This window comes from Cynocephalus volans, chromosome 2, assembly GCF_027409185.1.
Source record: "Cynocephalus volans isolate mCynVol1 chromosome 2, mCynVol1.pri, whole genome shotgun sequence".
In the NCBI taxonomy this organism is placed as follows: Eukaryota; Metazoa; Chordata; class Mammalia; order Dermoptera; family Cynocephalidae; genus Cynocephalus; species Cynocephalus volans.
Window position 1 is genome coordinate 177,753,445 of NC_084461.1, and position 13,101 is coordinate 177,766,545.

The following is a 13,101-nucleotide window of genomic DNA, read 5'->3' on the forward strand; positions in this document are numbered from 1 at the left end:
ACAAGCATTATCAGGAAGGCAGAGCTCACCCGCCTGCCAGGGTGCTGATGGGGTCCCAGGATTGGGATGTCCCCAGCCAGCCCCACCAAGGAAGTCAGCCACATACTTTCTACAAACCCAGGTTCTCTCAGCTCTGAGTTCCAAAGAAATTGTCCTCATCACTCCAGATGGAAGCAAACTCTCAGGCACATGAGAGATGGACTCCCAACAGGTGTACTCGGTGTCATCCCAGCAAGGGAAACTCTCCATCCAAGCCTCATTCACCACAAGTTCCTGTCCAGATCAGGATGGCAGCAATGCCACTTGCAGGTAGGGAGCTCTCAGGCAGTAGAGCAGCCCTCAAAGCTGCTGTAACAGGACAGGATTACAGAGGGCATCTCCCAGCTTTGCCAGCCCAGACCCCAGCCGTGGGAGGGAGACAGGCCTCCACCCAGATGCCCCTGCATGGTCTGCCACAGACCTGGGCCAGATGAAGGGCATTCAGAGACTGAATGAACTGTGAACTCTGCTTGTCCTTTGATAGGATGGTTTGATTGTCACAGCTCCCTTGGGGCACTTCCTGACCTTAATGAATGTGAGGTAGGGGATGCCATCAGCCTCTTGGGCCTTTCAAAGAATGATTCTTCTCAGTTTCTGGAGAAGCACACCCTGAAGGATAGACCCTCCCTTGCCAGTGACACCACTGACGTCCACATTATGACATGAGGTAAAGGGCATTAACTCTGTAGCTTAGTATACACTCTCTGACGTCAAAAGCCACTCTGTTACAACACCATGCTCTGCTCCTGTGCCATGCTTCCTGCAGTTTAGGAACTAGGCACATTCCAGGCTGCCCCTAACACAGCCTACAGCCTTAAGGCTGCTCTGGAAAAGACATGAGGCCTGGGCAGGCAGGAGGGGTGGATGTCCCCTGTCCCGCACCCTCCCTAAACTTCCCCACCCCACCCAGCAACTGTCACTGGCTTTGGTCTGACCTCTCTGGCTGGGCTGCGTGCCTTGCCTTGCTGGATACCTTGGGCTAGGCCAGGCCATGAGCACCGGCCTGTGCAACTGCTCGGCAAACTCCCATGAGGCGTCACTGGGCCGGCCCTGCCCATGTCTCTCCCTCCACCACTGCCCCTTTCTCCCCTCCTGGTTCCTGCTCTCAAGGAGAACTGCGGTAGGCTGGGGGTGGGAGGCAACAACAGGTAACACACCCCCAGAAAAGCCATAGCTGGGCAGGCAGCTCCCCTGACCTCACTGCCTGAAGGTGCAGATTCTGCATGGCCTTTCTCTGTTCATCATGGGAGACTACTCTTCCTACAAAAGACTATATGGAAAAAACACTAAGACTTTCTCCTGCCTGAGGAACTATCTAGAATGTGCCTGCGGGTACTCTCAGGAGCTCTCCCTGGCAGCAGTGTGAAATGCACTGGTGCTTGGGAGTAACAGCTCTGTGTACACAGCATAGACTGCAACTTCTCTCTGCTGTAGTTTACAACTGGCATTTCCAGGTGCACAACACCTGGTATGAAGGGAAGGAAAAAAGAATTACCCACTCTGGCATCCCGGGTAGACTTGGTGACAGCTTTGGCAGGAGGCAAGAGCTCTATGAATGTTCTGAGTCATTGGTCTCCAGACACTTATGTTCATGTTTTTTAAAACTGCATATCTACCCTCAGAATATTACAACAGAGCCTCTACATGTATTCTTTTTGGCAGCTGGTCAGTACGAGGTTCTGAATCTGTGACCTTGGTATTACCAGCACCATGCTCGAGCCTCTCGGGTATTAAAATGCAAATAAGAGAATTCATTCCATTGAATCTAATATTCTACGCTTTGATACTCACCATCATCCATAATAAACTATACATGATTAAATTGTTCTTTAATGATGGAAAGTTATACATTCCTTATTCTCTCTGAATTTGTATTTCCATTCCATTCTCCCACAGATTTAATCCTACTGTATGTTATGACTGAAATTCTTTGATAGATCCCAGATCATGCTTCTCTGTGACAGAAATGTGTACAAAAACTGATCACAAGGCTCTAGGCATTCAAAAACAATAATCTTCTGAACAGAGAAATGATTACAATTATTATTGCCATGTAAGTAGTCAAAATAACATAAGTATATTACAATCTATGCAAAACAATTACTAAATACAAAAAGTAAAATTTAACACCAATGAGATGGGTGGGGCTAGTTTTTTAAAATTAGTTCATATGCCCATGGGACCACATAAGATCCAGCACCAACTCCACTCCTATTTTTCATATTTACAGATCACACCACTGAGAAAAACCCCTTCCCATAAATTAGCAGATGCCATCAGGAAGAGTTTTGTCACAAAATGTTGCTCAACTTTGAACCCTTTCTGTGCTATATGAAAAACTACATGGTGTCCATCATCAAAGTTACTTTGAATGCTTTATCGGCTGGTAGATGGATGGGTTCTCTTCCGATTTTGCTGAAAGCCAAGAGTGAAGCTGCCTGACTCATAAAGGATTTGCTGGCTGGATGTGAGAGATGCCTCCTCAGCCCTGACTCCAGACCTGGAGCTGTGCCCTCGTTCAGAGCCCTCCAGCATTGTTTCTGCACCCGGCAGTGGCTGGCAGGGCAAACAGGTGAGAGCAGCAGCTCTGGGCACAGGCTCTGCTGGCCTCTGTGGTTGGATCCTTGTGGAGTCTCTGTCCATATGCAGCGTAGTTTGAGACCCATGTCTGGATGGCAGGGACCCTGCGGGCGCCTCTGCCATCCCCATCCCTGGTTCAGGTGGATGTGTAGTGTGCCCAGTGTGGGTGTCACTCCACAGCAAGCCTGGCCTCTTTCCTGTGGTGGAAGCTTCTAGCACATCACATTTGCTTTCCTTCTTGCATCGAGGGCCATCTTCCATCTTGGTGGCTCATGTTCTCTGTAATTGTCTAAGAATATCTTTATCTCACTCTGATCCTTGAAAGACAGATTTACTCCAGAACTTTGGCAGTATTCCTGGTTTCCATAGTTACTGCTGAGAGGTTAGTGTACAGTCTGATTGTCACTCCTTTGAAGGCAGTCTGTGTTTTCAGCCTGGATTCTTTTATGACCTTCCCATCATCTTTGAGCTTTACAGTTTTCCTAAATGTGCCTAGGTATGAACATCTTTGCCTTTATCCTGTTGAGGACTTCTTGGGTTTCCTCAATCTTTGGATTGGCACCTTAAACCAGTTCTGAAAAACTCGCAGCCATTAACTCTTTCAATGTTCTCTTCTTCCCATTCTCTTCTGGAACTCAGTTCCATGTTGGACCGTCTCACCCCTTCCTCTGTCATCTTTGTCTCTCAATGTGTCTTTCTTGTTTCCTATTCTTTTGAGGTTATATAATTATTTTCTCCAGATCTCTCTGCAGTTTGGGAATTCTCTAATGTATTATTTCACACTTACACTAAATTTTTTAAAACCGTGGAATAATTTACATACAGTAAAAGTCACCCTTTTTGATGTATACTTCTATGACAAATGCATACTGCCATGTAACCTCTGTCACAATCAAGATGCAGAATATTTCCCTCACCCCCAAAATTCCTTCTTGCCCCTTTGAGAGTCAATCCTTCACTGCTCCCAACCCTTGGAGACCACCAATCTGTCCTCTGTCCCCACAGTCTTTCCTTTTCCAGAATGTCATATAAATGAACTCCTACAGTATGCAGACTGTGGGTGTGGCTTCTTGCGTTCCACAGAACACATTCAAGACTCACCCATGCTGTACTATCAGCAGTCCATTCTTTTCAGTACTAGGTGCTAGTTTATTGTACAGATGTACCACAGTTTACCCGTCTGCAAGGGAAAGGATGTCTGAGTTGCTTCCAGTTTTGCATAAATTAACAAAGCTGCTATGAACATTTGCGTGCATTTGTTTATTGTGGTTATAACATTTGGTTATTGTGTGGACATATGTCTTTATTTCTCATGAGAAACTGCTCTGGGGCACCCTGTCAACAAAGCATGAGCATTTCTGCTGCTCAACCCCCTCACTTGCTCTTGGTCATATTCTGCTTTCATCCATTCTCGGAGGTATGTGGCAATGTCTCACTGTGATGTTTACTTGTATCTCCTGGTGACAGTGATGACAAGCATTTCTTCATGGGCCTATCAGCCACCTATGGAGCTGCCCTGGTAAAGTGTCTGTTCAAATCTTGTGTCCACTTTACAAAATGGGTTGTTTTCTTATTACTGAGCACTGACAGTGCTCTATACATGTCAGGTATACATCCTTACTCAGTGATGTGATTGGCAAAGGTATTATCCCACTGACTTGTCTTTTCATTTTCTTAACAATGGTTTTCACACAGCAAAAATGCTTACTTTTATTAAAGCTTAACTTGTTAATTTTTTTCTCTTATAGACTGTACTTTTCCTGTTGTATCTAAGAAATTTTTACTTAACCCAAGGTCACAAAAATTTTTCCCCATGTCTTATAGTTTTGCATTTTACATTTATGTTTACGGTCCATTTACAGTTAATTTTTGTATGTGGTGTGAAATAGGAATAAAGATTACTTCTATTAGATTTTGAACTTCAATTATTACATTTTTCATTTCTGGAAGTTTATTTGGTTCATTTTTTTATCTGCTTGGTCTGTGATAATCCCTTGCTGTTATTCATGCTTTTTACTCCCTCCTTTGTTCCTTCAAACACATTAAGTATACTCTGTATTTCTTCTTCTCAGTCTGACTCTTTGCAGGTGTCATTCTTCTGGCTGTTACTCCTGAGGCCCTTTCCCTGTATGTGCTGTGATTTTCTACTATGAGCTTATATTCTGGGGATTCTGCTGGTTGGAATTCCTTGAGGACTAGCGTTGAGGGTTCCTCTAGCAAAAATTTATATTTCTTTCTGCCAGGGGCCTGGGAGCACTACAGCTCCAGATGTATTTGCAATTAAAATTCCCAGTTTGTAATTCTTTTGAACATGTAAATAGTATAAATTTAGGCCCTAAACCTGTGGTGGAGGGTACTGGCCAGTGGCCATAAGTTCATAGGAGAAACATTTATAGAAGTCCCATCCAGAGCCATGGCCGAGAAAGACACAATTCCTGTAGTGCATCTTGGAGGGAGGCTCCTTCCCACTTCACCTTTCCCTGGAAGTGTTTGCTGTGTCCCTTCATGAGCCCAGCTCTCTGTGGTGGCCTCCAACTTGGTTCTGCACCTGCATGGGCCCAAGGCTTCTCCAGACCACTCCCCAAACCCCATCCCAGAGCTCTAGGCCACCTGGGTCCACGTGTACCCAGGGTCAACAGAGGCTCTAGCACAGACTCACCTCCTGGGACTTTTGCTCCCACTGGGTTCCTGGACTCACTCACTATCCTGCAGATTCATTTATGATTTTATGTATTTTATCCGGCTTTTTTTTTTTAAGTTTGGCATTTTCAGATCTTTTGTTGAGACAGGTTTTCAAGGTCTCTAATCTACCATATTATTAAAAACAGAAGTCCTCGTCTCAGTGATTTTTCATAGAAATCATTTAAAATATTCTAGGGCCGATCCCGTCGCGCACTCGGGAGAGTGCGGCGCTGGGAGCGCAGCAGTGCTCCCACCACGGGTTCGGATCCTATATAAGGATGGCCGGTGCGCTCACTGGCTGAGCGCGGTGCAGCCGGTCACAAAAAGACAAAAAAAAATTCTTCTAAATGTTATACTATACAGAAAAGGCAAAATCCAACCTTTTTCTTGCTTTTTGTACTTATATCTCTATTTTAAAAGCAAGCTATCCCTTAGAGAGCACATACCTGCAGGAATTATTGGATCAAGTCGCACACAGCTCTCCAGGAATGTGCCAGCACCTCTTCCCGAACACCCCACAGGGCTGTTCTGCAGGGAGAGGATGAGCACAGCCCCCTCTGGCCTAAGGAGTCCTCCATTCCAAGAAAGCCGAGGCCTGCTGGACCCACTTACCTTCTGTTGCACGGCAGCGGGGCCCAGGACAGCCAGGGGCTGCACAGCTTTCTGCTGCTGGTGGTATTTGAGCTTCAGAAGCTGCTGCAAGTGCAGAGGCTATGTGACCACAGTTTGTCCTCCTGAGGTGATGGGAAAGAAATGGGGCATGGGACATGTTGAGAACTTACTGATACTGAGCTTCCAGGCACATTTCATAGTCACCATGTTGCTAATCTGACCAGAAAAGTGAACTTCCTAGCAGTTATTGAGCATAATGGAAACACTTCCAGCCTTAGAAATAGAAATGCCCCCATCTTGCATCTTCCATCGAGATAAGCATCTTTTGCTAAAGGGTCTGTACTTCATTTGTTTAGAGAAAGAGAGGTGTACAAGGAATGAAATTCTAATTAAGCTTTCTTTAAAAATTAACACATTGGAAGACAACAAAACAATTTGTAGTCACGAAAAATTCAAACAGGTTTAATGTAAATCATTCAAAGAAGTGGTTTCCATTTTAGGAGTCAAATGTGGCCACGTACCTGTAGCCTTCTGTGGCTGCCCAGTGGTGACACTAATTCCTGCCATGCTGACGGGAAGTGCCGTGACCCCAGTCGGTGACACTGCAGCTGCCGGGATGGACACCACGGGAGGCTTGGCCTGAACAACCTGGGCTGACTGAGGTGTAGGCACTGAGATCTGTTCTGGGCCTTGCAGTGGAGGTGGAGACTCGAGTCTAAATAACAAGAAACAAGGGTCACATGAAACTGCTACATCACCAGGTTGTCCTTCCTGAGTGGCTAGAATCATCAATCCACCTCAAATATTAAAAACAATGATGACAGAAAACTTACAAGCCGGGCCACCTGGAGGTTGGCCATGATGGTGCCCATGAGCAGGGCTCCGGGCCATGGGGCCGTGACCATGGTGAGCTGGGGATTCTGCAGCTGCAGGGGTTGTGGGGGCCCTGCCTGGGCCTGTAGCAGCGGGAGAACAGGGGGCAGCTGCAGTTTCTGCTTCTGGAGTCTAATCAAGTGCTCCTGAAGATACAGATAACACCTGTTTGCTTTCTTGGTTGGCAGTTATTTATGCAAATATGCAAGTTTATGTCTTTCTGATTCATGTCTTTAAGACATGGCTAGCTCACATGTTTTTAACAAGACTGTCAAAAAGATATACATCTAGATGCAGATATCACTGCTGGCTAGTTTAGAAGCATTTATAATAGGCTTGCTGAAGAAGCCATGTGAGTTCTTTTTTTTGTCTTTTTGTGACCGGCCGCACCGCGCTCAGCCAGTGAGCGCACCGGCCATCCTTATATAGGATCCAAACCCGCGGCTGGAGCACTGCTGCGCTCCCAGTGCCGCACTCTCCCGAGTGCACCACGGGGTCGGCCCAGCCATGTGAGTTATAATCACATGTTCTGACTGGTAAGATATGTGCCTCCAAAGCCTGTGCCTTGAGCACTGCCCAGCCCCTTGGTCCCTCTCCTTCCATGGCACAGACAGGATCAGGCCACCTTTCCACTGAATGATCCTTTGGCAGCACCATCCCTTCACAGGATGCAACATAAGCTCATTCATGGGACACACAAGGCCCATGCAGAGAGGGCTCACCCCACAGGCCTGAGAAACCATCCTCAGAGAGGCCTGCATGTAAGCAGGTCCTCATCTGGCCTCTGAGGGCTTGGGTTTGAGGAGGGTGCCTGCCATGCTGTGAGCCAAGGCCCTTCACAGTCTGGACCTGTGTCTTCTTCTCAACTCTGAGCCCAACGACATAGCCCGAGCCTCCCAGAATGCACTGTGCAGTCTTCTATTAACCGTGCATGTGTGTGCTTTCCTTCTGCCTCCACTCTCCCTCCTCCCTGTAACCATCTGGAATATTCTTCTTTGTCCTGAAGAGCTCAGCTAACAGCTAGCTCAGCCTCTGATGCATTCTGCAAAGAACAGCTTGAAATCAGGAGTGAGGTTTCCCCATGCTTGAGCATTGTCAGCACCTACACCTCAGTCAGCCCAGGTTGCACTTCCGTTCTCCCAGAATCAGGCACCCCTTCCTCTGTGCCCAGAGCACCTTCCCTTACACTTTTTAATACTTAACACCAGGCCTCTATGAGTTCCTTGAGGGCATATATTGGCTTTCCACTCTGAGTAGGTGATTAAAAAGTGGATGCACCAATGGATGGACAGATGGATGGAAGGATGGATGGATGGATCAATGGGCAAATGGATGGGTGACTGAGTGGGTGGGTGGATGGATGGATGGATGGATGGATGGATGGATGGATGGACAAAAGGATGGACAGGTGGATGTATGGATGGGCGGATATGGGTCAGTAGTTGGAAGGATGGATAGACAAATGGATAGATGAGTGGATGGATGGGTGAATGCATGATGGGTAAGTGTATGGATGGGTGGGTAGATTGATGGGAGGATAGATGGATGAATGAATGGGTTGATGGATGGATGGATAGATAAATCAACAAATGGGTGGATAGATGGATGGGTGGATGGATGAATTGGTGGGTGGATGGATGGGTGGGTGAATGGAAGGATGGATGGATGGACAGATGGATGAATGCACAGATGGACGGATGGGTGGGTGGATAGATGAATGGATGGATGGGTAAGTGGATAGGTGGGTGAGTGGATGGATGGGTGAGTGGATGGGTGGGTGAGTGGATGGATGGGTGAGTGGATGGATGGGTGGATGGAAGGATAAATGGATAGATGGATGAATGGATGGCTGGCTGGCTGGCTGGCTGGCTGGCTGGATGGATGGATGGATGGATGGATGGATGGATGGATGGATGGATGGATGGATGGTTGGTTGGATGGATGGATGGATGGATGGATGGATGGATGGATGGATGGATGGATGGATGGATGGATGGATAGGTGAACAGGTGGATGGGTGAGTGGACAGATGGCTGAATGGATGGATGAAAGAGTAGATGGGTGGATGAATGAGTGGATAAATGGGTGGATGGGTGAATAAGTAGAAGGATGAGTGTGTGCACTTGACCAATTCTCTTTATGTTAGAATAATCTTGGTAACAACAACTATAAGAACAAGAACAAACTGACATATATAATTTTAAAATAATCAGTAAACAAGGAAATCTTACTACTAAATAATATTTGATTCATTTGCATTAGGCTCAGGAAATTGTTTTCAAAAGTGCATTTTATGGGGACCTGAGGCATGGAGAAGGGGACTGGACCTCTCTCCCACAACCAGGCACAAAAAGCCAGCACCTCGGGGCCCACCCATGGTCCTGGGGCATGGAGAAGGGGACTGGACCACCCTCCCACAACCAGGCACACCAAGCCAGCACCTTGGGGCCTGCCCTGGGACCCGAGGCAAGGAGAAGGGGAATGGACCTCTCTCCCACAACCAGGCACACTGTGCCTGTACCTGGGGCTCTGTCCAGGGTCCAGAGGCATGGAGAAGGGGACCAAACACACCCTACAACCAGGCATACCACCAGTGCCAAGGAGCATGCCAAAAACAGCAACCCCATGTGGGTGGCCCAGCACAACCACCACAATAACCATGGCTGCCACAAAAGCGGCTACACACCGCAGCCACCACGCAGATGGTCCACCAACCACTGGAGTGCATTCACACAAGAGTCACCAGCAGAGACAAAGAAAAGAAGAGGATGTCTCTTTACACAAAACCCATTTCACAGTGACAGAAGCATCTGCTCTATGATAATATTGGGGGACCTGATCACATCTCTCAGCATTGGACAGATCATTTAGGCAACAAGTTAACAGAGTAACCATTATTCTTTCAGAAGGAGAGAAGAAATCTAGGGTAATTAGAGAGGAGAGGGGGAGGGAATGGGGGAAGGGGAGAGGTTGGACAAGGGGCATAAATAATAATTACGATTTGTAACAATGTATATGTTAGTAATACTGATTTAATCAACATATCTTAATGTTCAACCCCAAAAATATGTATAATCGATTTTGATTCAATAATTATTTAAAAAAAAACAAAAGTGCATTTTAACTAGAAATACCTGTTTACTAACAAAATCTTATGCAGAGCCTAACATAGGAAACAAATGAAGGCAAAACTGCTGCTGCAGTTTACATAGGTATAGAAAGTGCAACAGCCTCTGATGCATTCTGCAAAGAACAGCTTGAGATCAGGAATGAGGATTCCCCACGCTTGAGCATTCAAAGAAATAAACACAAATCCTAGTGAGAGCATCTAGCCAGTGGGGATAGAGGGGCAGTCCCAGATGGAGCACAACCCCCATCTGGGGGAGGGTGGGCGGTGCCAGCCTGTGCACCTGACAATAAGAGGCCACCTGCCGCCAGCTGCCTCATCTCTCCCGAAGGTGAGCATCACACTGGGCCCTACATAGATGACCAGAGAAACCCCGTTCTTTGCTATTTGCTGATGGTCATCTTGGCCTATGTGATAAAAGATTACAAATCTTCATCGTCTTCTGGAATTTTAAAACAATCAGAATAACTGTCACTGGTTTTTGCCAATGCCATTTATACAACTTCACAATTTGTTTTCTTGACCTGGGATAATTTCTCTACAGCTTTTATTTGGCCTGGAGACTGGGTTTGTGCCATGCCCTGGACCTGTGGAACTTGCATCTGGGCCACTTGCTGCTGCTGCTGCTGGTGCTGCCACCAGAGCAGCTGGCAGTGGGCAGGGGTGAGCGCCTTGCTGGGAAGCTGTGCTGTGGTGGCCAGTGAGCCTGAGATAGAGAGGGACAGAGTTTTATAATCTCTCTAATATGGCTTTATGGGAAAATAAATTCACCAATTCACAGGGAATATTCTAGATGATGCTATAAAGTTCCTTCTTTGAAAAAGTTGGTCTTAAAGTTTGGGTTATCAGGGACAGGTTTTTAAATAAGTTAAGTTGGTATCTATAAGAAATATAGATCAAAATGGAAAAGGATTCTGCTAAGCAGAAAAAGAAAGCTATTTCTAGATTTCCTTTAATCCATTATTCTAGTGGATACAGCAGTAACAATAAATAAGTCTGATCAAATCCCTGTCCTTAACAGGTCTTAACATGTTTCTGCACATAACCTAGGGGTCATGTTCTGGGGTCTGCAAAGAAGGTGGTGACAGCATCTGGTTAAAGTGGCCTGGGCTGCACTGTTGAGGACAGCAGCCCAACATGCACTAGCACTCGCCTACGGGGACAGCAGTGCTGTGAGAGAGGCACAGGCACAGAGAGCTCAATTTGCTCTACTCAGTGCTGTAGGGTCAACAATTTTAGGGACCATCTGCCTCAACAGCAGCACCCTCACTTCTGCCCTTCCACATCCATCACACAAGAAAAACACCACTGTCACCTGCAATCCCCTGGCTCGTTAAGGCCCGCATCTGGGTCTGCACTGGAGCTAAACTGGCAGTGGCCACAGATGATGTTGGGCCAGCAGTGACTGTTAGCCCCACCTGGGCAGAGGCTGCAATGGCCAACTCATTCAAGGGCTCCACAGGTGAACTGCCCGCTCGGGTCTGGGCCTGAATGGCCTGGGCAGGAGCCACAACCCCTGAGGCCTGTAAAACAAAAGGATATGAGAGGTAGATTCTGCTTTTGAGAGTTATGTAGAAATCACAGTTCCAGTCAAGATGGTGGAATAGATAGTCCCCAGTATCACTCTCTTCCACAAATCAATCAATTTACATCTATAAAAATGTAACAACAGCCAAGCTGGGCTGCTGGAGCTCAGGGGAAGAGGAGGAGAGACCTACAGAGTTCATGAAGGTAGGAGAAGCCACAATGAGAGAAAGAAAAAACTGCTTAGAGTGTTTCAGGCCACAGCTGCTTTAAGGCTGGGACTCCTGAGCACATGGAGCAGGAGCTGGCAGAAGCCACAGCTGTGCTCTTCGGATAGAGTTGCTTGGAGGTGGCAGGGGAGAAGAGGGCCTTGGTGGCCCCCAGGACAGCAAGACCACTATTAGGTTACCTGTCGACCCACGCAGGAGTGAGGAGCCAGAACAGCTGAAAAAGGGGAGCCATTCAGAGGTCAGTGAGTCATCACAAGGAACTGGCGCAGAGCCCGACCCATGGGAAGTATTTGGAGCATGGGCAGTGGGGGAGACAGGCCCACCGGGAGAACATGGGGACACAGCAAGGACAGCCAATCTGCCCCCCAATCAGTGCAAAACCACTCAGAGGAGACTGATCAAGAATGCAGAATTGTATGGAGTGCAGTTTGATGAAAAGATTCAGGCCCAGATCAGTTTCTACACAACCCAGGTGTACCGGGTCTCTGGAGAGCCGAAAGTACCTATATATAAGGTCAACTATTAAATGCTGAGCTGCACAAAAAGTCTTCCCTAAGGAAATAGCAGCAAAGCAGCAATTTAGCTCAACCACACAGCTCAAGTACTGGTTCCCACAGGAAGTGCCCCCATTTTAGAAGTAAGCAAAGGACAAAAAATTAGTTCTAGCCCAGGCCCACCACCAGTGCCTCGGGGCTCACCAGGGGACCTGAGGTATGGCCGGACCAGACTCCACTCCCACATCCAGGTAAACCACCAGCACCTTGGGGCCCACCCAGGGGCCCAGGGCATGGATCCAGGGACCAGACCCCTAGCCCACAACCAGGCACACCGCCCTCCCCACAACTAGGTACACCACCAGCGCCAAGGAGTATGCCAAAAACATCACCTCCATGTGGGTGGCCCACCACAGTAACCACGGATGCCACGAAAGTGGCTAGATGTCACAACTACCATGCAGATGGTCTGCCAGCCACTGGTGTGCACTGACACAAGGAGAGTCACCAGCAGAGACCAAAGAAAAGAAGAGCATGTCTCTTTCCACAAAGCTCTATGATAATATTGGGGGACCTGAACACATTTTTCAGCATTGGACAGATCATCTAGGCAACAAATCAACAGAGTAACCATTACTCTTTCAGAGGGAGAGAAATAATCTAGGGTTATCAGTGGTGGGATAGGGGAGAGAGAGGGAGATAGGGAGAGATTGGACAAGGGGCATAAAGAATAAGTACAATTTGTTACAATATACATACTAATAATATTGATTTGATCAACATATGTCAACATTGAATTCCAAAAATATGTATAATCAATTATGATTCAATAAAAAAAGAAGAGTTATGTAGAAATCAAATATTTATTTTTTAAGAAGTCGTTTTTTCTTATACAATCTAGAGCACAGGAAAAGCCCAGCAGACGTGCTGTTTATGACAT

At 47.0% G+C, this 13,101-nt stretch overlaps 1 protein-coding gene across 1 annotated transcript in view; it reads right to left on the reverse strand.

Annotated features, from left to right (window-relative positions):
- The window catches only part of LOC134370707 (E1A-binding protein p400-like), a 134,094-nt gene that overhangs the window by 648 nt on the left and 120,345 nt on the right, over window positions 1-13,101 (reverse strand). The window contains 6 exon segments of the mRNA XM_063087720.1: window positions 5,914-6,032; window positions 6,435-6,610; window positions 6,612-6,628; window positions 6,747-6,932; window positions 10,438-10,619; window positions 11,229-11,436. Coding sequence (XP_062943790.1) covers window positions 5,914-6,032; window positions 6,435-6,610; window positions 6,612-6,628; window positions 6,747-6,932; window positions 10,438-10,619; window positions 11,229-11,436 — 888 coding nt within the window.